The sequence below is a fragment of the Chlorocebus sabaeus genome, chromosome 10 (genome assembly GCF_047675955.1).
Source record: "Chlorocebus sabaeus isolate Y175 chromosome 10, mChlSab1.0.hap1, whole genome shotgun sequence".
Classification (NCBI taxonomy): Eukaryota; Metazoa; Chordata; class Mammalia; order Primates; family Cercopithecidae; genus Chlorocebus; species Chlorocebus sabaeus.
This window is the reverse complement of record NC_132913.1, coordinates 120,946,134-120,970,656: the sequence shown is the minus strand read 5'-3', so window position 1 is coordinate 120,970,656 and position 24,523 is coordinate 120,946,134. Positions and strand designations below refer to the sequence as shown.

Below are 24,523 nucleotides of genomic sequence, written 5' to 3'. Positions count from 1 at the left end.
AGCCACTCCACCAAAATGATCTCTGAGAGTTGAGGCTTAAGGCTTTATAAGGTTGCCTTCATAAGAAATGAACATCAAGGAACACTCCAGGCGGCCAGGACCTCACCCTCCTTGCGCCTCCTGCAATCACGCTAGAAGCATGGGACGGTCCCTCGGGTTCCCTTATCAGGCCGGCCACCTCCCTTTTCCACTCAGAAATCTAATTCCTTTATTCTTCAAAATCTGACTCAAGCATCACCTTCTCAATGACGTCTTCCTGGGGTCCTTGGGTGGTTATCTGGGTACTAACTGGCTTTTGTTTTTTTTTTTAAAAAAGAAGCACTTTTCACACAGTTGTGTAAATTTTTAAATTCCACCTATCTTTCTCAGGGACCTGTAAACTTTCCAAGGGCAGCAACCCCATCTCTTTCAGTTTGACGGACCCAGCGCCCAGCACAGCGACAGGCCCAGCATTGTGCTAGGGCCCCCACCAGTCCCTCCTGCTGGCCGCCACTCACTTGGGTACAGGATCTTGGTGTTGAGTGCAGGCAGGCCATCCCGGCTTCCTGGCTGGGGCGGAAGAGAAGCAGAACTGCCCAGGGACAGACTTCCTTTGCTGATCAGCTTTTCACACGGAGATTTCAACACTGTAACAACAGAACAGGAAACCTTACAGCTGTCTGGAATAGAGACTGTGAAATACCTGAGAGGTCCTTAGTGACATAAGCAGGTGGACAGCTGTCTGAAATACAGGCTGTGAAATACTGGGGAGTCCTTAGCAACATGAGCAAGTGGGAGGGCTGAGGAGGGAGGGCTACAAACCACAGGCAGTTGCGTGAAGTGTGTGGGACAAAGAAGGGGGCGGAGGACCGAGTGGGTGCACATGATGCTCGGGGGGTTGGGCCCACGGAGAGGATAACAGGCCACAGGTGGCAGCGCTGGAGGGAGGGGTGAGCCCAGTCAGTTTGGGCTGTGGGAGGCAGAGCGCACACACAGCAGAACTCTGAGTGGTGGCCATGCAGTGGCCATGGGTCAGTTCCGAGCACAGGCCTCCCAGCAGCCAGAACAGGCTTGGGGTACCCTCCACCAGGGCCTACGCTGTGGACTGTTCCAGAAGGGGCAAAGACAAAGGCCCCCCTCACCTACCCACCTTCCCTCTGCCAGACACAGCCCCTTCTGAGCAGTTGTGGGGTCCAGGGTGGTTCTGAGGAAGCAGTGAGGGCAGAACGCAAGTGCTCCTCAGGGAGGCGGTCCTCGCCCTGACGGAGGGGGTCTTGTGGGTTCTACTGGTGTCCACCAAGGCAGACCACACACACCTCAAGGGCACGCACAGGAGATGCACAGAAACAGGCCTTGGGCCGTGAATTTTTATGCAACCAAGTGGCCAAAGCAACTACGAGAAAGTGCCCTAAAACCTCCCCTGGCAATCCCACTACGTCTCACCAAAACCAAGCACACCGAGGTACGCAGAGGGAGGTGGAGCCACGGGTACCTTTGCGCTGGCTCCTCCCCTTGGGGACCCCGAAGCTCTCGCTGTGGGACAGTGGTGGGCACACTCTGTGGTCCATCTTCTCCTCTGACTCAGAGAGGCCCAGGACGAAGCCCTCCTGCTCCTGGGTCTGGGCATTCTGCTCATCGACAGCTGTACAAGGAGAGTGTGTGCGGCTGAGCACGCAGGTGCAAAGCCAAGGGCGCTGTCAGGCTGGGTGGAGGTCCCCTCCTCACCCCACGGCCTGATCTTCCTCAAACATCCTCTGGCTAAAGGCTTGGACTCTGAACCCCCACCCCCACCCATCTTCCCCCTGGTCCTGGCACTGGGGCAGGGCATCCCTGCTAACAGGCTGGGAGGACTGGAACCCTCGCAGGGGAAGGCAAGGGGTGCAGAGGAGCCTGGCGAAGGCTGGAGGGCTGCAGGCAGAAGGAGCGGCCACATGGACACGCAGGTGTGCGTGTGTGAGACCGCGACCGCAGGTCTCACAGGAGTGAGACGCTTATAGTGAAGTCAATGAGGGCTAGGGAAGAGGTCAACGGGAGGCAGCATGAAGGGGTCTGAGGGTGTGAGAGGAGGGGTAGAGGGAGGGCAAGCGAACTGGCTGGGGGCCTGGCGCCTGCACACAGGTGGAGAGGGCCATGGTGGAGGTTTTCTCAACGAGCACCCTTCTGTCATCACCATGTTCAGGGGACGCTGGGCACGCCCAGTGCTGGGGAAAGCTCCCTCCTCCTCAAAAGACAGTCACCTTTTTCTGTGTGTTCTATGATCTGACGAATCGCTTTCTTCAGGCTGTTGGCTCTCAGCATGAGCTGTTCTCGAGGCCGGAATATCTGCGGCCGGGCCGGGCAGGCTGATGCCACCAAGCGGTCCCCGGTGGAGCCACAGACGCTGCCCGACCCATCTCCATCTTCAGCCTCCTCGGCAATGGTGGGGGGTGGGTTGGGCAGAGAGGACGAGGCCTGGGACTCATCGTCCAAGGTCTTGAGAAGGGAATCCAGCTTCTCTTTCAGGACAGAGCACTGAACAAGGAAAGGAAATGGCACACACAGCTGAGGCAGGAGAACAGGGTCTGGAGGCAGGGAACCTCAGGCCATTTCACCCACACTTCCTAGAACTCAATCAAAAGGAAAATCCAAACTCTCCACGCCTCAGTAACAAAAGGACCAGAGGCTACTCCCTTTGCAAATCCCCACGTTTTCTTCCCAGGCAGGTGGAAAATAGGAGAAACTGGCTGTCTGCAACCAACCAGACTGACTCCGGGCTGAGTCTTAGTCTGCACAGAAGTGCAACTTTGTAATTTCTGTAGCCTCTGATTGGTTGCAAAAAGCAATCAGATGTTTGCACAGGAGTGTGACCTTTGTAACCACTTCAGCCTCTGGTTAGCTGCTTTCTGCCACCAATCAGACTGACTGCAGGCTACCACTTCATTTACATGAGGTGAGCATGAGGTGGCCAATGGGAAACTTCTAAGAGGTATTTGGACCCAAGAAGATTCTGTATCTGGGCCCTTGAGCCGATGCTCGGGCAGCTCCCACACTGGAGTGTACTTTCATTTTCAATAAATCCCTGCTTTCGTTCTTCGTTGCTTCATTCTTTTCTTCCTTTACTGTGCATATTGTCTAATTCTTTGTTCAAAACGCCAAGAACCTGGACAACCTGCAGTCACGGCCCTCTACTGGTGTCAGAGGAAGCTTCTCGCTGCCTCAATGCCCCTCCCACCCAGGGCACGGGAACAGACCTTCTTGGCCATGACCTCTGACTCCTCCGAGCTCTCAGTCGTCTTCTCATAGGCCTTCCCCACCCGGGCCACGAAGTCCTTCACCGTCTCACAGAGCACTCTGTGGGGAGAGAAACAGAAAGACCCTTCTAGAGAGGCAGCTCCAGGCTGGGGTGCCAGGGCACCATGCCTTCCCCAGGGCCACCAGGCACTCACTTGGCCGAGGAGATGACCACCGAGTGCTGGTCCGAGGTAAGGATTTTAGAAAGGTGGGCTGCAACCGAGTCTTCATAGAAGAGAATCTGCTGTACCTGCAATCACCCCAAATGGTCAGGACTGTTGGTCTCTGTGACAGCAAGCTCTGTGACAGTCCCAGTGACTCTGTCACCTACTTCCTTGCCAGCACAGGCTGGGAAAGATGAGTCTCTCCTAACAGACAGTGTCTGACCCAGCCAAGCCTCGACTCACTTCAAACGCTAATCTGAGACTCACCTAGTGCTAGGTGAAAGATTTTAAAAGCTTCGTCAAGCTGCAGACAAACTACAAATGAATCTCCTTCAGTCTGCGATCCCAGCACGGCCTGTGCTAGGGGCTGTTCTGACCCCTACTCATCCTGACAGCAGTGTGCTCATGGGTCAGCTCCAGGTTTGGGTCCGTTCGCAGCAGAGGCTGTTTCTACCTGGCTGTGAGCCCCATCTGAACACACTCTTCCCCCTACCATCTGCTCTGCCTGTCAGAAGAGCAGCTCTATCCCTGTGGGATCCCTGCTGTCTTTAGGATCCAGCCCCAGGGTCAGCAAACTTCACTACTGGTCAGACAGCGAATATTCTGGGCTTCCCACACACACTCTTCCTCTCAAAATTTAAAAAAAAAAAAAAAAAAGGAAAAATTAAAAATGTACAAACCATTATTGGCTTGCAAGGCCGTGGGCCCAGGCACATCTGGCCTACAGGCCTTGTTTGCAGACCGTTGTCCTAGCCTCTGACAAAAGTTCGCCTCTTTGTACTACCCCACCCAGCACTGCACCAGCGCAAAATATAAAGTAAAGAAGACAAAGTCTATTCTCTGAGGGAACCTGTAGGGGCGTAAAACACAACAGTAACAATCACCAAATGAAAAGAACTACCAGCTGGACTAGAGGAGGCTGAGCGAAGGGCAGCTGCGGATGCCACAGAGAGGTGTAACAGGACAGGAGCTGGGGGAGAGCCACGGCACAGCTGGCTAGAGCGTTCCAGGCCTGTGGGCACCGTGGCAGGGGAGGGAACAGGCGTGCACCGTTTGGGGCTCACTGAGCAGTTGAGGAGATGCATGGACAGGGTGGGAAGGCCATTAGGAGGACCACCCCCACCCCCGGTCCGGCAGGGCCTTTGACAACCGCAGGAAGCCCCTAGAGGGTCACAAAGCCCAAAAGTACCCTGCCAAGGGAAGTGAGAATCCCCTCAGCCATGGGTTCACCCTGAGCCTCCACAGGCCTGACTATGACACCCCATCACCAAACGGGAGGCGTCTCTGCAAGGGAGGTGATGCAAAGCGCTGAGAGGACAGTTCAGATCACAACAGCATGCGAGCAGGATGTGAACAGGCCAGCAATACCTCGGAATCCTCGCTGAAGTCTTCGGTGACGGTGGAGGAGGAGGCCTGTCGGGGGAGCTTGGCCTCATATGCCATGACGCTCCACCTGCACATACAAGGTCAGCTGCACAGGCGGCAAGACGTGCAGGCCCCCAAGGGTGAACCCTGTGCCCTCCGCTTTCACGGCTGGCAGCCTTGATCTTTACACAGTTTCTGACTTCATTTTAGGCCCTTGGTCTTGACTCTGTCCCATAACTCGGCTGAGAACAAATATCTGCACTCCACAACTAACGGCAGAACAGCTCCGTGAGAGAGAGGAAGGTCTCCCATAAATGGCTGCCGTGAGATAAGACGCTGCTTCTGGGAGAAATGGATTTACCCTCCTCAAGAGAGCTGCAAATGGCTCAGCCAGCTGGCCCAGTGAGATGAGCATTTCACAGGCCCCAAGGCACACAGAGGAGGCCTGAAAAGGTGGGGGCACTGCAACACCACACCTGTGCTCAGAACTCCAGGCTTCTGGGAGCAACTAGGAAGGCTAGGAGGCATCTCATCAGCGCCCCATGTGCCACAGGTCAGCGAGTGCCAAGTGTGTCACTTGGAACAACAGTACCTCACTCAGGGAAGGTATCACAGTGGCTTTAGGCACTAGAGGATAATTTCCCAAAACTTCTTCTGGGAACAGACTACGGCAAGACGAAACTGTTCAAATAAGCACAAGGAGCACTTTTCCAACGGGTATGAGATCCGGGCTGAAGCAGCCAAAGACGGCACAGCCGTCTTCTCCACGGCCCTGACACGCTCAGGCTCGACCTCCTGGGGAGACCAGATCATTCTAGGGCATGGCTGGTTCTTAACCTGTTTTGTTTTTATCCTTGTCATAATCTGACCAAATATCAAAGACTATCAGAATATATGCTCAGGTCAAATCTTTACAAATAATTTCAGAGGGTCCATGTTTTCCACAGACCCCAGGTTAAGAACACCTGGTCCAGAGGACCTGTCTCTCAAAGTCTCCTCATACGGCACTGCAGCATATCCCCACTCACCTGTCCAGCATCTTGGTGCTGGCTCTCTCCAACTTCTCCAAGATCTGGGGGAGCTGGGTGTCATCATCGCAGGCTGAGCCCCAGCCCAGCACTCGGGCCAAGTCGTTCCCTGTGCCGAGTGGCAGCACTCCCAGCTGACACTAAGGAAACACAGGGGAAGATGTGCAGGCAAACACCTAGGGGCAGGGACCACCTCCCAGCCCGCAGCCCTCCTTGTCACCCATCATGAGGGTTACATCAGCAATGTGGGGATGTGACCTAAAACCACGCAGCTTGCACATTATAGGCAGAGCCCACTGGAGGGGACAGATGACATTTTCCTTGGCAATGAGACAGAAACATGACTGCCCTTGAGATAAGATGCTGCTTCTGGGAGAAACGGATGAGCCACAGGTCCATCTCTCAGCTGTCGTCACATCTTGATGGTCAGCCCCTCACACCCTCTCTGATCTGTCTCCCAAATCCCCCGGCTTCCCATTTTCACCACTATGACCACAGCCCCAAGGAATCACTGACGCCTTGCCACCCATCCCTCCATCCACTACAGCGTCTCACTCACTAATGCCAAATTCTTCTTCCAAAAACATCACAAGCATCACTTCTCTCCTCTAAATCCTATCAAAAAGAGGCGCCAGGACCTTTCTCAGTCTGGACGCCACCCTAAAGCCTTGCCAGAGCTCAGCCTCTGCCCACCTGCCTGCTGTTCCATGAAGAGACCTCATCCATTGCTCAGGCCTCACCCTCTACCTGGATTCCCATCCCAGAGCTCCAATGAGATCCCACTACACCCTTCATTGCTTAGGAGGCCTCTTGAACGCCCACTGCCCAGAGTTCACCAGCCTCTGACTCTGACAATGCAGTGACCAGGGCCATGAAGGCCTGCGGTGCAGTGTGTGGGGAGGCGTTACTGTCCTTGAGGCAGGAATCCTGCCATGCTCCAGTCTACAGCACTGTACAGCCCTCTGCTCACCAGGTGCAAGTGATCATGCTTGAGGCCCTGCTGCCTGTGCGGACAGCAAACACCAGGGGAGGTCCTGCCTCACCAAGGGGACATCTGGCAGTGGGGAGGCAGGAGCAAGCAGGCCAGGACACCGGAGCCAACATACTAGATGGAGAGAACCCAGCGCTGGAGAGTGCCCAGAGGGGCCGAGGACTCTGCGAGGGCTTCCTGGAGCCTTAAAGGAAAAGGAGAGCAACACAGCAGGCATAGACAGTGCTCCAGGCAGGCAGGCACCACACTGGGAGGGCAAGGCAGAACTCAGTGAAGAGGAGGACAGTGAGGAAATAGAAGGCGGACAGGAAGAGGAACAAGCAGGAGGCAAAGCTGGGACTCTGGCAAACTCTTAAAGGTCTGGACTTTTCCCAGAAGCATCGTGCTTGGGGGATGCACAGGCAGAAGTGCCCCGGGAAAGGTTGCCTGGGTGAGCTGCAGATGGACAGAGGCCAGGGTACTGCGGATGGCAGGACTGAGGCCACAAGTAGCGAGAAACAGGCAGGAGGAAGAGACGGAGGAACCAAGAACAACTGTCCGATTTCCTGGCTCAGACATCTAGATGGATGTTTTCAGACTCGAAGGAAAGGAATGTGGGGCACGGGCTGAACAGGGTGTAGTGCTGGAAACTCGCAGCACTAGGAGACATCCAGAGAGGCCCAAGGCCCAAGGCATCCAGAGATGCCCCCAGGACAGAGATGACAGCAGAAGCCCTGCAAGTCACTGAGCGTTCCAAAAGTGAAGGAGGAGAGGCTCCAGCAAGGCTCTGCGGACACAGCGTTAAGGTAAGGGTAAGGACGGAGAGGCCACCATGGAGCAGTAGCAGCCAGGAAGACCAGGAAGACAAGAAACCCCAAGGCAGCAGGGGCCCAGCGAGCGCATGGCCGCCGCAACAGGCGCCAAAGAGAAGCAGGGGAGAGAAATGTGTGCTGACCTTGGCTGAACGTATGAAAATCAGCCACAAGGTTCCACTGTCTTCCTAACTAGTGACAGTGAACTTGCAAATAATACACAAAATCAAAAATTAGAGTAGTCTATGCTAATCCACCACCAGGCGGCACCACTTCTCCTCCTGAGCCGCTGGCCTCCTGGCCCAGGCTGTCAAAGTCCAGCCACCTGGGAATACTACCAAGTGAGCAGGGCTGGGTAGGGACTGCAGAATCACTGAAAAATACATCCACGTCACACAGAAGACTGAATTTTTTAAAAATGGGGCCATAATAAACATAAGAAAATACAGACGCAAATCTTCCTAACCTTGGGGTGTAGACAGCTGCAAATACGACAGACGTTGACTAAAATCATGAAAGAAAAGACCACCCCCCAAAAAGGATGTTGAACTGACAAATGACAAACTGGGAAAAAAATATCTGCAGTGATAGATAAGAAGTTAATATAACAATAATCCCCATACATCCATTTGTAAAGGAAAAAAAGGTGAATATTCAAAGAGAAAATGAGGCAAAAAAACATGAACAGGTTGATTTATTTAAAACTTCATAACCAACTGAGGAGGCGTTCAACTTCACCAGGAATTAAGTAAAGATCAGACATTTTCTGGCCTACTTAGCTGGATAAAAACTAAAGAGATGAACAGCTTGGATGGTGCATGGGAAAGGACAGCTTTAAGAGGCATCAGGCATGGAAGCTGACACAGCCCTGAGGAAAGGCAGTTTGTCCCCACATTTCAATACTTAAGTTTGGGTGCACCCAGAGAGGAGACCACTGGGAAGTGATCTCCGTGCTCACACACAGAGGTGAGCTGGCCCAGGACTCCCGGGTGTGCCCAGTGGAAAACGACACAAGGATGCCTACTTACAGACACAGGCAGAAAGTGTGTGCAACATCTTAATTAGTGATTTTTAAAAAGCAGTAACAGGCCGGGCACAGTGGCTCACGCCTGTAATCCCAGCACTTTGGGAGGCCGAGGTGGGCAGATCATGAGGTCAAGAGATTGAGAACATCCTGGCCAACATGGAGAAACCCTGTCTCTACTAAAAATACAAAAATTAGCTGGGCGTGGTAGTGTGCACCTGTAGTGCCAGCTATTTGGCAGGCTGAGGCAGGAGAATCACTTGAACTGGGGAGGCAGAGGTTGCAGTGAGCCGAGATCGCACCACTGCACTCCAGCCTGGTGACAGAGCAAGACTCCACCTCAAAAAAACAAACAAACAAACAAACAACAAAAACAACAACAACAACAAAAGCAGTAACAGAACAGCCCATTTAAATTACAACCGTATTGTGCATTTTATGTGCTGTGATCGAGAGAGGCCACAGACAGCAAAATGCTGGTAATGGCTGATCAACCGCGGAGGCCGTGGCTAGGTGTGGAAATTCAACGAATATATGAACACTTTTATATACAATCAGGAAAATCTATTTTTATTTTAATACAAAAACTAAGTCCAATGAACCATGACTCTGACTTGAGAAATTCAAGTATACTGCCGTCCCCTTCTCGCAAGCAAGAGGCCTCAAGTCAAAAATTACCCAGTAAAGCAACAGCCCCACCCAGTCCTGCTCCCCACGTGGGTCCTTTGTCGGCAATTCTTTTCCTAGCTCCCTTCAGGCCCCCCTCATACATCATGGTCTGAGCCCCCGGGCCTCCACGATGCCAGGGGGTGGCCTGAGCTCTCCCCTCTCTGCCTTGGCCACCAAACTGTACACTCCCCAAAACCATCAATGGTTTCTGGCCTGAGAACAGGTACTCTGAGATGAACAGGAGCTGAAACTGCATGATTTCCCTCTAACCTCCGCACCCTCTCTGCTCCTGGCTGGGCTCCCTCCCGTACAGGTACCTGTTTATGAAGGTTGAGGCTGTCGATTTCAGAGAGGACCCAGCCAACACTTCCATCCCCACCACAAACTAGAATCCGGAACGTGTCAAACTTCTGGAATAACCGTAAGCTGCAGAGAAAAGAGAACGGCCGTGAAATGACGTCCATTCCACAGGACAAATGACAGGCTTGTCAATATGGGGCTGAGGGGCCACCTATGCTCCTCATGACTGACCTGCACCAGAGACAGATCACACACAGGTCCTGCCACGTGACACCAGCTGCCTGCACGCCCCTCCACTCAGGGTCCACTTTGTCAAGGAGACGGCAGCAGCACTGGGGTCCAACCAACTGCTCCCACCAGGGCCATGCCCCACCCAGCGAGAAGACCACTCAGTTTGGTGAGCCACTGCACCCTCTGTAGACACCACAGGCTCAGTGGTGGGCCAAAACTGCATCCCCTGCCAGGCTCATGGGCACAGCCTTCCATGGCCCCTGCCCATGTGAGCCCACCCTGTGTCACTGTCCCTGCCTCATCCACATGTGACTCCTGCCAGCCTTCCCAGCATGCCCTCTGGGCTGCCTGCATCACCCTGTACCCTCAGCCTTGGCACTCCCTGGCCCTGGGCCGCAGTCTGGCTTCCACCCTGGCCCTTGTTCTAGTCACCCTGGAGCCCCAGGCTGCCTGGCCTGCCTGCGGGCTACGTGTCCCCACTGCAGCACATATGCCTGGGCCCACTCAGTCCTCCGGTGACATGACCCATGCCTCCTACCCTCCTAACTCCTCAGTTTCCTTCCTGGGCTCCCCCTGTCAACCTGCCCCTGTGCCCAGCAGCGTCCTACTCAGGACACCACTGCTGCTTCTGCTCACTCCTCATCCTCTTCCTATGTGACCACGTCCAGTTTGCTTCAAGAACCACACAGATGACTCTGGATCAACAGCCCCCAGGCAACTCCTGAAAGCTGACACTTGTAACTGTCCTCCAGAACACACCACTCTGGTATCCTAGGACACCTCCAACAGGACACATCCCTGCTCAGAGAATGGCAGCACAACCACCAACCCAGTCGAGAGGCCAGACCCTCCTCCTCTCAGCCTGCAGCTGATCCAGCCCCTCCTGGCAGCCTCTCCTCCACACCCAACCCAGGTACCAGCTCAGGTCACCACCGTGCTCTCGCAGAGTCCCACAGAGGCCTCAGTCACTATGACATCCTTCCTGAAAGCTCCCCACACGAGTTCCAAGAAGATCTTTCTAAAACACGAGCCTGGCCATGGGCCTTGCTTTATGAGGTTGCCCCTCGTTTGCAGGAAGGAGCTGAACCTCTTGGCCAGCACCTGCAGCCCTCCCCGATGGCAGGTGCCACCTTTCTGCTGCTGCCCCCGGTCTGGCCCCGCAGTGTTCCCTCTTGCCTCACCTCTGCACAAGCGGTACCCTTGGCCCAGAAGCCTCCCCGTCTCCCTGCAGACATCAGAACACCAGAGCTCCTCAGATGCCAGCTCGGGGAGACGTGGAAGAACGCCCAGTGTGACTTGAGATCCCTGCCCCCCAGGTTCCCAGAGAAGCTGCATCACCCCACTGAAGCGCCGGGGGACCCTGCGTGTGCTCCTACCCATTCCCTGCATCTGCACTCCTGGCCTGGCTGGCCTCGCACCCTGCCTCGAGCTCAGTGTCCAACCCAGAATGAACGCTCAGAAGACAGGCAGGCGTAGGTGACGCGGCACCAAGCCCAGGCTCCACACAGAACACTGACACCTGTAAGGCCCCTTGCTCTTGGAGAAGAGGTGACAGGTCAAGGCCGGGAACTGGAACATGAAGCAGTAGCTCCAGATTCTGCTGTGAGCTGTGTGAGATGAGCTGCTTCCAGAAACAGTAAATGACTGACTCAACTCCCTTTACGCCGCTGTGAGGGCTTCCTAAATCATCCCATCTCATACTGAACTCCCACTACGAATCATGGGGTTTTGCTTGCACACCAAAATTAATATTTTGTTATTCTCGAGATCAGCTGTGTAGCCTGCCCTGCCCACAGCCATTTCAAAGCCTTCCTCCAACACCCCTGGTACCATGTTTAATAACAACCTCAGCCTACTTGGTGCACTGTGGTAACAGATGTATTATACCTCCACTTTCCCCACTTTTTAACTAAAATTATTTCTTTGCCAGGCACAGCGTAATCCAACACTTTGAGAGGTTGAGGAAGGAGGATCACTTGCGTCCCGGAGTTTGAAACCAACCTGGACCACACGGTGAGGCCACTCTACAAAACGTTTTAAAAGTTTTATGATGCTCAACAAAACATTAAAAAAAAAAAATCAGCTGGGCATAGTGGCGCATACCTGCAGTCCCAGCTACTCAGGAGGCTGGTTTGAGCCCAGGAGCTGTAGTGAGCCAGGATTGCGCCAGTGCAGTCAGCCTGGGCAACCTAGCAAGATCCTGTCTCAAAAAATATAAAGTTAAAAATAAAATTAAAATACTGTCTTGATCAGCCTACTAGTGATTGCAATCCTACACCATTCAGATAAGTCTACAGAAAATGTGGGAGTATTGCCTTTGCGGAAGCAGGCTGGAGTGCTGCCATCTGTGACTGCTCTCCAACTGTGCCTGGCTGTGAGTGGGGACGAGTAACACAGAAGACACCCAGAGGACCAATGATGAGCAGCGTGTTCCTCTTACCCTGGCATGTACGCCAAGGACACACGGGGAACTGGCCGAGGTTCACATCAGAGTAGCCCCTGGCTCGTAAATACACAGACCCCCCTGACTCCTCCCAGAAAAACACAGGCCAGACCAAGGTTCTGCAGGCACTTCCCACTTCAGGTATCCCGGACAATCTCTGGAAGTGCTAGCAAGTCCTCTCAGAGCTCCGACCTGGAGCTAATGCTTCCAAAGGAAGAAGAAATTTGCTGAAATGGCAAAATTCACAAAAGCAAATGTTTTCTACAAACTTATGAAAAGTACAAAACTACAAATAACACACACTGGCTCTCCAGCAAGCAGAGGAGCAGTCTAATCTCTGTGCTGCTGATGAACAGGGGAATCACTCTGGCCCAGCGTCGCCCTCGCGTGTTCCTGCTTTGCAGCACCTGCACACCGAGCAGCCTCCTGTGCCTCTCAGCAAACACTCCTCCTGGCCTCGCTGCAGGACAGCTTCTTTCTCAATGCTAGGCAGTCGTTACAAACAACGTGGCATGCCAGGAAAACACACCCACAGATTAGATAGATAGATTAGATAGACAGATACATAGATAGATAGATAGATAGATAGATAGATAGATAGATAGATAGATAGATAGATATAGAAAGAAAAAATAAAAGAAAGAAAATATACCCACAACGTTGTGTGCAGACACACGCAGAAGGCATTTGTGCAACGGCAGGTAAAGAAGAATCCTGATTGGCTCAAAAGATGCATGTGCATGGGTGTGTGTACATGGGTGTATGTATGCGTATGTACGTGTGCACACACGCGCTGTGTTCCAAGTTGGAAGGCCATGCACCTCTGTTAAGAGTGGGCACCTCTGCAAGTGCAATTTGGGAAGGAAGCAGTTTAACTTTTCTTTCCTATTTAAAACTTTGTGTCTTTAATCTTTTTTTTTTTTTCTAACAAGCACACACCACCTACACAATTTTTAAAACTCCAAGGAAGATACAATTTACAAGCTTCCTACCCGAGGTGTGGGCCTCCGTTCATGAGGTCGAAGACCTGGGCAGGATTTAGCAGCTGTTTGAATCTTCTGAGGAACTTCACACCCTGGTTGTCCCCACTTTTTGAATTGACGAAGACCAACAGTGGGCTTGTGCAAGACGGAGGACAGCTGGCCTTCCAGAACCCTGGACGCGAGAATGAACAGAAGAAAACATGTAGGCCACGGAAGACGCTGGGGGCACCACTGATGGAATCAGCAGCAGCAGACCCCTCCAAGGACACACACCTGACACACGCACACCTATGACTCAGGAGGAGGTCAGCAAACAGTCCCCACGGCCGCTCCCCATGTGTGAGGCCGGGAGCCCCATCCATCTGATCTCACATTCACAAGGCGTCCAACTGCCACCTTGCTGCTCTTCTCTTCCTGATCTCCTCTCAGCCATGGACCCCACATCCCCCCTTCCACCAGTACTTGTCAACAGGTGCCACCATGTCCCAGTCAGACATGACAACAGCTGCAAGACAGTGTGTCAGCAAGTGCTAGGCAGAGATGGAACACAGCTTCAACGGCTCACGATGGAGAAGGCCACAGACCTGGGTTCCACTCAACAGCACCACCTCCACGTCAAGCGCCAGGCTCGGGTCTCAGGCCTGTGGAAGCCTGGGTGCCACTCAACAGCATCACCTCCACGTCAAGCACCTGGCTTGGGTCTCAGGCCCGTCTAAGGGGAATGCCACAGAATCAGGGCACCATGTGCCACTCTGTGCAACTCCTCCAGTAGCCCCCACAGCTGTGCCTGACCTCTTGCTGACATCTCACCAAGACAACCAACTCCAGAGCTGGAGAGGAAAAAGTGTGTGGAGAAGGAACCATGTGGACATGCATGAGAAGGATGAGCATGTGTGGTACCCACCATCAGAGTCGATGCTGTTGAGAGCCGTGGGTGGGATGACTGACACTTTGCATAGGCCAAGTGGGCACTTGGTCAGCAAGGATTCTTTACACGATGTGTGAACCTGAAACAAGAGTCCCCGCGTCACCAAGGGTCACTGGCATCCTTCACACACACCAGAAATCCTCCTGCCCTGTAGCTGATGAGCTGGCCCCAGGGGAGGCGGGCGATTTCAGAGCTTGGCTGGCCTGCTCCCATCAGGGGTCCCAGGCCCTGGCTTTGCACTTGAGAAGGCATAACACAGAAACACCGGGCAGGAGCCAGTCATGGTTCACACCGTGTGAGCTACAGTCCTGTACCCAACCCTCTGGCCCTTCAACCACAGCTACCTCAAACTTTCAGGACGACGGTGAGGGCTCCTGGGGCCATGTGCCTCTATGTATCCCCTGTGTCTTGGCTTCCTCCTGGCAGCCAGATGTGCTAGGCAAGTGACTGTAGCAGCCACTTCACAATGACCAACTCAGAAGCAAGCACATGGAGGCTCCCTGAGTCTTTCCCTGGAAGCACATCTCACCACCTAGAGCAACGATGAGACCCAGGACCCGGCAGGAGGCCACGTGGGCTGCACCCCTTCCACATGGCTGGGCTCACTGTAAACACTGCCCAGAGCCGACACTGCTCCGAAGGCCCTCTACATCTTTCCTGCTTCCACACCACAGAGGCGGCCAGCTCAACTGTCCCAGGTGACCCCTCACAACCCGGCTACAGCGCCTGCCGCATGATGCAGGGTGACATCTGTCATAACAATACACATCTGCATGTGTCAAAAGGCAGGAATAAATTCAACAGGAAGAAATACCCCAAAAACACGGCTAAGAAGAATGTCCTAACAATTCAAAAACCCAATCTCAGCTGGAGGGGCCTCTGGGATGATTTTACCAGGATCCAGTAGATCATGTGGAGCCACAAGGCCCACAAGGACACCGTAGGGAGCAGGCCCTCCCCTCCAGCCCGGGCGCAGGGCCCACACTCACCATGGCCTTGCACCAGAGGCAGCGCCAGTCCTGCAGGCGCAGCACGCTGCCACAGGTCTTGTCGCACACAGTGCACTTGGCGCTCACAGGTAGGTTTCCTTCCAACCACTGGTGGGGCATTGCGATCTGCAACCAAACAGGCACACGCTAGGGATGCTCCCAAGGCTCCACGTCAAGGGCAGCCAGGAGCCCTCAGACGGAAACGCTCGTTGTGAACTCAGCCAAGGCATTCTTCCCAGCACAAACTCCTTCCCTGATGGTCAGTGAGGGCAGGGATGGCAGGGCCTGTGAAGCACAATCTACCCACAGCACCTGTCGGAGGTGCAAACAAGACCCACAGGGACAGGATGGAGCTCAGGGGTGTGACAACCACACAGAGACCGCATATGCTTTCCACTGTGACACCCAATGCCAGTGTGACCGTCTCAAATGAAACAGAGGTGGGGAGGGAAGGGAGGAGGCTTGCAAGGGGCCGTGCAGGTGAGGGGCCCTGGCTCAGGGCCCCACGGGTGGTATTTCTTAACATACCCCATCTGCATCTTCAATGATGTCCTTCCCAATCGAGGCCAGCGTAGTCCACTTGCAGTTATTGGTTGCACGCACAGCACAGCGCTTGTGGGCCTTAAATTTGCACACTGTGAGAGAAGGGACACACGAGCCTACAAGCTGTGTCTGTGCCAGGAGCTTCCCATGCTGAGCAGTGTTGTGAGAACTGTCCAGCTCCAGAAAAGTCAAGGAAGGAATCAATGGCACTCCCATTTTATAAGTGAACTACTGTGATACGCTTAGAGGCTGATGGCGGTGGGACCGGCACCGGCAGGGAAAGCTGGGGATCAGTATGCTTTCTGTAACAGGCCAGAGAGTGAACAGTGGAGACTCTGCAGGTCGTAACCAGCTTCCATCACCACTATTCAACTCTATTGTGTAGCACAAAAGCAGCCAGAGATAGTATTTTTTTGCGGACACAAATTTGAATTTCATGTAATTTTCATGTGTCACAAAATATGATTTTTATTTTGATTTTTTCCAATCATTTAAAAATTTAAAAGCCAGTCTTAAGTGTGGGAGCTGTACAAAAACCGGCAGAGGCAGGGTGTGGTCCAGGCTACAGCTAACAAGCCCTGCTCTAGCCCACTGCTTTTGCCACCAGACTGGATGTCCGTGCCCAAACCCTGCAGCCCTGACCTCTAAATCTGTAACGCACTTTCAGTCCATATATGCACAGCCCTGTTTCCCCAGCTGCGGAGTGTGAGACACGGGGGCCGACCACTGTTCCTTCAGTGTCTTTCCCTCTGTGTGCTCTAGGCTTCCCCTGATTCTCCTTTTGCCACCCACCGCTTCCCTTCTTTTCACTGTTTGAGCACTATACAAAAATGATTTATCAAGGACTCTTCGGCAGGTAAAACAAAGAAGAATGGCGTCATAGAAATCACTGTGCCGCTGACTGACCACATGGGTGACAATGGCTTATTTATGGTGACTGGGTTTGGATTTCCAAGGCTTTATCAAGTAAAATGCCAGGCCACCTTTCCTGACAGAATAACAAATGCACATCCGTACCCTCGCAGGACAGCCCGTGCGACGTGACCCCAGACAGAGCCTCACGGCACACATTGCAGTAGGTCGGCCTCGCGTGGGAACAGGCGTACCAATTGTGCATCCCTGAGAAGTGGTCCATGCTGTACTGGGTGGGCTGGAAGAACGAAACCAAGACAGCAAAGGTAAGACTTCTCTTTTAAATTGTTAAATGCAGCAACTTGGACAAGATTAAACAAAGTATCCAAGACAGGAGAGGAGGAAGGTTTATAAAGGGCAGGTCTGCCGAAAAGACAAGCAATAAGCTTTAACTGTATAAGGAACATGCTGAGAACGTGAGCTCCAGACTGTGGGTCCGCAGGTGGGAGACACTCAGACAGCAGACACTGGGGTGAGGGAGGCAACAGGAGGCATTCGGAGAAGGGTAGTTTCTTGTTTAACCTCAAAGTGCTCCCTGTTCTGCACAGTCTTTAATGCTGCAATCCAATCTTCCATTTCTTTTCTGTTATCAGCACACAAGATGAGCTTCCTGCATGGAGTTATGACCTAGAGAAAGAAACAGGTTCAACAGATCCATGAACAAAAGGCAAGTGCTGATAGCTATGAATGCTTTCTTAAAACCGACCTCATATAGACATAAAAATTACTATTTCATTCATGTATTCACACTGAACCGGAAACAAAAATGGTTATCAAGGATCACTAAAAATTAAAAATAAGAACGATCTCAAACCAAAAAGACAGTGAAATTTAGTTTTTATATGTTCATCAGCAATCAACTTAAGTGGACATTTATAATTGCTTACTACTTAGACACAGTAGTAAGCCCTAGGAAATAAAAAAAGAAGTTAACAACTGTGTCTTTCGAACAGTGGAAGACACAGTTGCTACTGCTTCAGGGAGCCCACAGTGATGACCAGCATTTGAACAGTTGAGGGAAGTCTGCTCAGTTGTAAGTCTAGAATGCCATGAGCATGCATCACATATAAATGTTCTTATAGAAAACCTCGATATCAGACTGGACAGGACCTGAACAACTTGACTGGAACTAAAGTTGTGACCTGGTAATAATCAACAAATGAAAATGATATCCATAATATATACGGGGTTGTAATCAGTAGGAAAAAAATCTTCCTGATATAAAAAAGGCTCTGAAATTGCATTTTACAAAAGAAATACATCACCATTCTTGTGTGTGTGTGGGTACATGGTAGGTATATGTATTTATGGGGCACATGAGACACTCTAATACAGGCACAGAATAATCACAGAGTAAATGGGGTATCCATTGCCTCGAGGATTTGTCCTTTCTCTGTGTTATAAACCATCCAAGTATACTGAGTTATTTTTAAATGTACAGCAAATTATTAATTGTCACCCCATTGTGCTATCAAATACTAGACCCTTGTACCTATTAACCATCCCCCCAGCCCCACTACCCTTCCCAGCCTCTGGTAACCATCAATCTACTGCCTATCGCCATGAGTTCAACTGTGTTCATTTTTTTTTTTTAGCTCCCACAAATAAGTGAGAACATGTGAAGTCTGTCTTTCTGTGCTTGGCTTATTTCACTTAACATAAGTGTCCTCCTGTTGTTGCAAGTGATAGGATCTCATTCTTTTTTATGGTCAAATAGTACTCCCTGTGTATATGCACCACATTTTCTTTATCCACTTGTCTGCTGATGAACACTTAGGTTGCTTCCAAACCTTAGCTACTGCGAATAGTGCTGCTATCATCACGCGAGTGCAGACATCTCTTCATACACTGCTTTCCTTTCTTTTTGATATACACCTAGTAGTGGGATTGCTGGATCGCATGGTAGTTGTATTTTTAGTTTTTTGAGGAACCTCCAAACTGTTCTCCACAGTGGTTGTACTAATTTACAATCCTACCAACAGTGTACGCGAGTTCCCTTTTCTCCACATCCTCGCCAGCATTTGTTATTGCCTGTCTTTTGGATAAAAGTCATTGTAACTGGGGTAAGACGTTACCTCATTGTCATTTTTATTTGCATTTCTCTGATGATCAATGATATTGAGCACTTTTTCATATACTACTTGCCATATGTATGTCTTCTTTTGAGAAATGTCTATTTTGCCCATTTTTTAACTGGATAATTAGATTTTTCCCTTTTGAATTATTTGAGCTCCCGATTTATTCTGGTTATACTCCCCTGTCAGAGGAATAGTTTGCAATTTCTTTTTGTTCTGTTTGTTTGTTTGTTTGTTTGAGACAGGGTCTCACTCTGTCACCCAGACTGGAGTGCAATGGCGCAATCTTGGCTCACTGCAAGCTCCACCTGCTGGGTTCACGCCATTCTCCTGCCTCAGTCTCCCAAGTAGTTGGGACTACAGGTGCCGGCCATCACGCCCAGCTAATCTTTTGTATTTTTAGTAGAGACAAGGTTTCACCGTGTTAGCCAGGTTGGTCATGATCTCCTGACCTTGTGATCCTCCCACCCTAGCCTCCCAAAGTGCTGAGATTACAGGCGTGAGCCACCGCGCCCAGCAGTTTGCAAGTATTTTCTCCCATTCTGTGGGCTGTCTCCTCACTTTGTTGACTGTTTCCTTTGCTGTGCAGGAACTGTTTAACTTGTTAAAAACAGGAGCTGTTTTCACTGTTTCCTTTGCTATGCAGGAGCTTTAACCATTTGTCCACTTTTTGCTTTGGTTGCCTGTGCTTGTGGAAATTATTACTCAAGAAACCTCTGCCCAGTCCAACGTGCTGGAAAGTTTCCCCAGTGTTTTCTTTTCATAGTTTCATAGATTGAGGTCTTAAAGTCTTTAATCCATTTTGATTTGATATTTGTTTATGGCAAGAAACAGGAGTCTAGTTTCATCCTTTTGCATATGGATAACCAGTTTTCCCAGCACCATTTATTGAAGAGATTGTGCTTTCCTCAGTATATGTTCTTGGTACGTTTGTCAAAAACGTGTTCACTGTGTATGTATGAATTTATTTCTGGGTTCTCTATTCTGTTCCATTGTTCTGTGTCTGTTTTTATGCCAGAACCACACTGTTTGGGTTAGTATAGCTCTGTAGTATAATTTGAAGTCAGAAAATGTGATTCCTCCAATTTTTCATCAGGATAATTTTGGCTATTCTGGGTCTTTTGGCTATTCTGGATCCGTAAAAATTTAGAATTTTTTTTCCATTTCTGTGAAGAATGTCCTTGGTATTTTAATAGGAATTGCACTGAATCTGTAGATTGCTTTGGGTAATACGAACATTTTCACACTGTTGATTCTTCCAGCCCATGAACACGGAGTATCTTTCCATTTTTTGTATGTTCTCTTCCATTTCTTGCATCAATGTTTTGTAGTTTTCATTGTAGAAATCTCTCACTTCTTTAGTTAATTCCTAGGTACTTTATTTTATTTGTAACTACTGTAAATGGGATTACTTTCTTGATTTCTTTTCCAGATTGAGCACTGTTGGTACATATAGAAATGCTACTGAATTTTGCACATTGATTTTGGATCCCGCAACTCTACTGAATTTATCAGTTTTAATAGTTTTTTTGGTGGGGTCTTTAGGTTTTTCCAAATATAAGATCACATCATCTGCAAACAAGGATAATTTGACTTCTTCCTTTCCAATTTGGATGCCCTTTATTTCTTTTTTGTTGTTGTTGTTGTTGTTTGATTGCTCTAGCTTGGACTTCCTCACAGAAGAAATACAAAATGGATAATAAGCAAGTAAAAAGCTGCTTAATCACTCTACTCATCAGAGAATGCAAATGAAAATAGCAATCTATTTTTCGCCCATGGGATTGGCAAAGTTTTAAAAGATGACTATCCAGTACTGACAAACATATGGGGGAAAAGAATTCTCCTCAAGTACTGACAGAAGGTAAACAGGATATAAACTTTTTAGAGAAAAAACTGATAGTGTATATCAAAATGTTCAAGGGTTGTAACCTTTTACTTTATTTTGTTTTATAATGATTATATTATACCGATGGAGTTCCAAAGTCAAATCTACAAACAAGGTAGATTCAGAAATCTAGCTTTTACATCTCTCCCCTCTATCCTGGTTCCCCTAGGTTGCTTTACTAAAAAAAGAGAGAAAGAGCAAGTATGTTTCTCCTTCCATTTTTAAGATACATGCAAACATGTATATCATATTGTCCCCTTTGTCAACAGTAGCACGGACACTTTTCTCCACCTTTGCCTTTCCATTTAATTACATACCCCGGCCATCACTCCTTAGCAATATCCAGGGCTTCCTCATTCTTTCAACAGTGGCACAGTACTCCACTGTATAGGACTCAGCCAGCGCCCTATGAATGGGAATTTTGTGCTGTTTAAAATTCTTTGCTATTTCTCATAGTGTTGCCATGAATTATCTCTACAAGGATCTTTTCCTGTTTTTACCAACCTATCTCTGGGGTAAATTCCTAGAAGTAGAATTACCCTGATAAAGAGTAAATGCACACGTAATATTGCTAGCTATTGCCAAATTATCCCCACAGGGGTTGTACCATTTTGCATTCTCACCAACAGTGTTAGGAAAATGCTTGCCTCCCCATGGATTCACCAACAAAATATGTTATCTAACTTTTAGATTTCAACACATCTCATAGCTTCAATTTACATTAAGAAGACCCAATTTAGGAATACCCAATTTAAATTATTAAATGACCATGTTTCTGCCTCAGAAAACGTAGAAAGTACTTTATAGGGAGATTCTCCAGCGACTAAGTTTCATCGCAGAGGGGATAAATGGAACTGGGTCGCCAGTGCATGGTTCACTTCTCCCTCCACATATCCTGGGTTGATGGGAGAACACCTGGAGCCAGGCTGGGTGTGGGAAGCAGCAGAGCTGGGAGAGAGTGAGGGCGAAGGAGAGACAGCAAAGGTAGGCCTGGAGGGGCCACCTGCCTTCTGCCCTGCTGCTGTTCACCCTTCGAGAGCACCACAAACCACCCCTCTCCCTCCAGAGGACAACCCCTGGCTCCGCAGATGCTTGCTAGGTGTCTCCTCTAGACTGGGGATTCTAAGAACATAGTGAGCAAAGTTCCTCCCCTCACAGAACTCACAGTGGGGAGAGGCAGGCAGATAACAATTTCCCACACTGACTCGGCCATGAAGACGACAAAGTGGGCCTTGAGAGTGGGACTCGGTGGGGGTCTCTGGACAGCCTCTCAGGGTCGGTCATGGGAGACTGGGAGCTGCAAGGCCGAGGCGAGTGCATCAGTCATCGGCACCGTCCCTGTCTACCTATCAAGTCTGAGAACATGTCCCTAACTGTTCACTCTGGGTGAGTTTTAATATTTGAACACTTTTGTCAGCATAAATACAGTAAGAGAAAGATAACATACCTTACTTTGCATAACTCGGGGATTATATTAGGAGTCATGCAACAGGATATTTATAGAAGACAACAATGAGATGTTTTAGGTCCTGAGTCTACTACTCCCGCGGCAGCCTTTACGAGCTGAAGTGTCAACTTTGCTCCAGAACTCAGCCACAGCGTTTGAGAAGATGGATCTTTGGGCCCACCTGACCCACACGCTGAAGGAGAGGGTTTACTAAAATTGCTTTGTGGGTATTGTGCACTACTAGGCAGCAAATTACAGACAAAAGCATTAGGTTTAAAGACAGTGAGTTAATGATACAAGTGACCAAGGCATCACTGCCTTCACCTGTGCTACTGTTCGCAGCACTGAGGAACAGATAAATGTCAGAGAACCTGGATTTTGGCTTCTAAGGAAAAAACAAAACAAAACAAAACCTCTTATTTGTGCCTGTTCTGTTGTGAAGAAGCCTGAGACAGACCCAGATCTGAATCCCACCTGGCAACTGATAAATTTGGGAAATGGGGGCAGACCCTCTTTGCTTCTCATCAAGAAAGGTGATGCTAGAAGCAACCTGCAGGGCTGTGGTGGGGCTGAATAGGACGAAGTGTGCACAGAGCCTGGCACCCTCCCTGAGTCTGAAGCCCTTGCTAGCTGTGTAACTTAAAGCAGGTGCTTCTCTGCCCTGTGCCTCCACTGCCCTATCTGAAAACTCGGGCTATTAAGAGCAGTGCCGCATCCTAGCCTTGTTGTTGTGAGGTGCCAGTTGGTGCAACCTCAGAATGTTCTGGGCACTGTCACTATCAGTGCTACCCCGGGCTCGAAGCCCTCAGCTTTGATGTCATCATTTGACACTGCTGAGACCCCTTTCCCACATGGGCGTCTTTCTTGAGACTGCTCTGGTGTCAATGGTCCACCCTCCCAAACCACAAGAAATGTCACAGAAGAGTCCCACCAAGTAAGTCAGAATCCATCTTTCTTAGCTGCCCACAGAGGGGACACAACTGGGCCTGCCTTCTCTATGTCAGTCCCCAGCTGCACACAGGAGACTTGCCATGACTCACACTTCCATGCCATGCCTCCATCTTCTCGGCACACCTGTCCTGGTGAGCTCCAGCCCCAACACCAGCCAGCAGGCACCCCTCAGGCAAAGGCCTGCCTCCTCCTCCTCCTGCTCCCCTCCTCCTCCTGCTCCCCTAACACCAGCCACAGCCCAACCTCTGGTAGGGGAGGGTAAGTCTCTTCGGAAGGCTGATTCTGGGGGATGTTCTCAGCAGCACCTCCCATTCAATCCCTTGATTTGGAAGATATCGTGAGTAGGAAGGACCCAGGTGAGAAAGTGGAGGCTACATATGGGTCTTCAGGCTATGCCTTCCTGGCTCCTCACCCAGCCCACCAGGGCAGGTGGCAGGGTGCAGGGTGAAGCTCTAAGGAATACTAAGAGTGTCCCTATGTCTGGACTGCAGCCAGTATCATAAGTACTGGCAACCAAGGAATGGTGCAAAAAAGCTGGAACTATCTCCAAAATCCAGACTTCACAAAGAAAAGACTTTGGAGACTAAAAGATGGCTCATATTTTTCAAGCAAATGTATAAAGTAAGAAACGGTTCACACCCCTGAATCAACTTAAAAGATAATTGCAAATCAGAAGCAGGCAATAAGGCTGGGCACAGTGACTCACGCCTGTAATCTCAGCACTTTGGGAGGCCAAGGCAGGTAGATCACTAGAAGTTAGGGGTTCGAGACTACCCTAGCCAACATGGTGAAACCCCATCTCTAACTAAAAGTACAAAAAACAGCTGGATGTGGTGGCACGCGCCTGTAATCCCAGCTACTTGGGAGGCTGAGTTGGATCACTTGGACCTAGGAGGCGGAGGTTGCAGTGAGCCAAGATTGTGCCTTGCACTCCAGCACTCCAACCTTGGTGACAGAGTGAGACCCTGTCTCAAAAAAAAAAAAAAAAAAGTAGGGCAATAAACAATAAACTGAACTCGACAGGACAAACGAATGATATCCCAGGCATTCAAAAGGCCAGGCTGCAGGACGTCCCACCAAGAGAAGGAGCAGAACAGGATCAGAGGTGACTGCGTGGAAACCTACACAACGGAGAGAGAAAATATCCTCAGATCTTGATGCCTGATGACTGGAGAAAGAAACGTCACGTCACAGAGGAGGAGTGGATAAAATGGTGGGTGCATTTCTCACAGAATCCTGAGGCAGGCTAGAACAGCCATAGACAGATTTGAATTTTTACACACTTGCTAGAATTATCTTGAAGGTAACAGAACTTAAAAATCAGTAAGAAAAGAGCAGACAAACTAATACTAAAATGGACGGAAGACTCGAACAGTTATTTCACAAATGTCCAATAAAGCACATGACCTGGTGCTCAATTTGATTAGCCATCAGGGAAGTACAAATTAAAGCCACAGGGTGATGCATCTCTCACAACGGCTGAGCCGAAACAGACAATATCAAGTGCTGGTGACAGTGCAATTTGGTGCAACTACTTCAGAAGACAGCTGAACTC

The 24,523-nt window shown here is 50.2% G+C and overlaps 1 protein-coding gene across 3 annotated transcripts in view; it reads right to left on the bottom strand.

The window, feature by feature from the left end:
- DGKD (diacylglycerol kinase delta) overlaps positions 1-24,523 on the bottom strand; it is a 124,299-nt gene that overhangs the window by 30,005 nt on the left and 69,771 nt on the right. For all 3 annotated transcript variants that reach the window (XM_038001356.2, XM_007966693.3, XM_007966696.3), the window contains 14 exons: positions 17,133-17,237; positions 16,716-16,848; positions 15,684-15,790; positions 15,156-15,281; positions 14,143-14,245; positions 13,248-13,410; positions 9,599-9,707; positions 5,807-5,946; positions 4,782-4,866; positions 3,405-3,499; positions 3,210-3,309; positions 2,217-2,490; positions 1,472-1,621; positions 498-626 (listed from right to left, as the gene is read on the bottom strand). In XM_038001356.2, the coding sequence (XP_037857284.2) occupies positions 498-626; positions 1,472-1,621; positions 2,217-2,490; positions 3,210-3,309; positions 3,405-3,499; positions 4,782-4,866; positions 5,807-5,946; positions 9,599-9,707; positions 13,248-13,410; positions 14,143-14,245; positions 15,156-15,281; positions 15,684-15,790; positions 16,716-16,848; positions 17,133-17,237 (1,819 nt within the window). The remainder of the gene's footprint in view (positions 1-497; positions 627-1,471; positions 1,622-2,216; positions 2,491-3,209; positions 3,310-3,404; positions 3,500-4,781; positions 4,867-5,806; positions 5,947-9,598; positions 9,708-13,247; positions 13,411-14,142; positions 14,246-15,155; positions 15,282-15,683; positions 15,791-16,715; positions 16,849-17,132; positions 17,238-24,523) is intronic.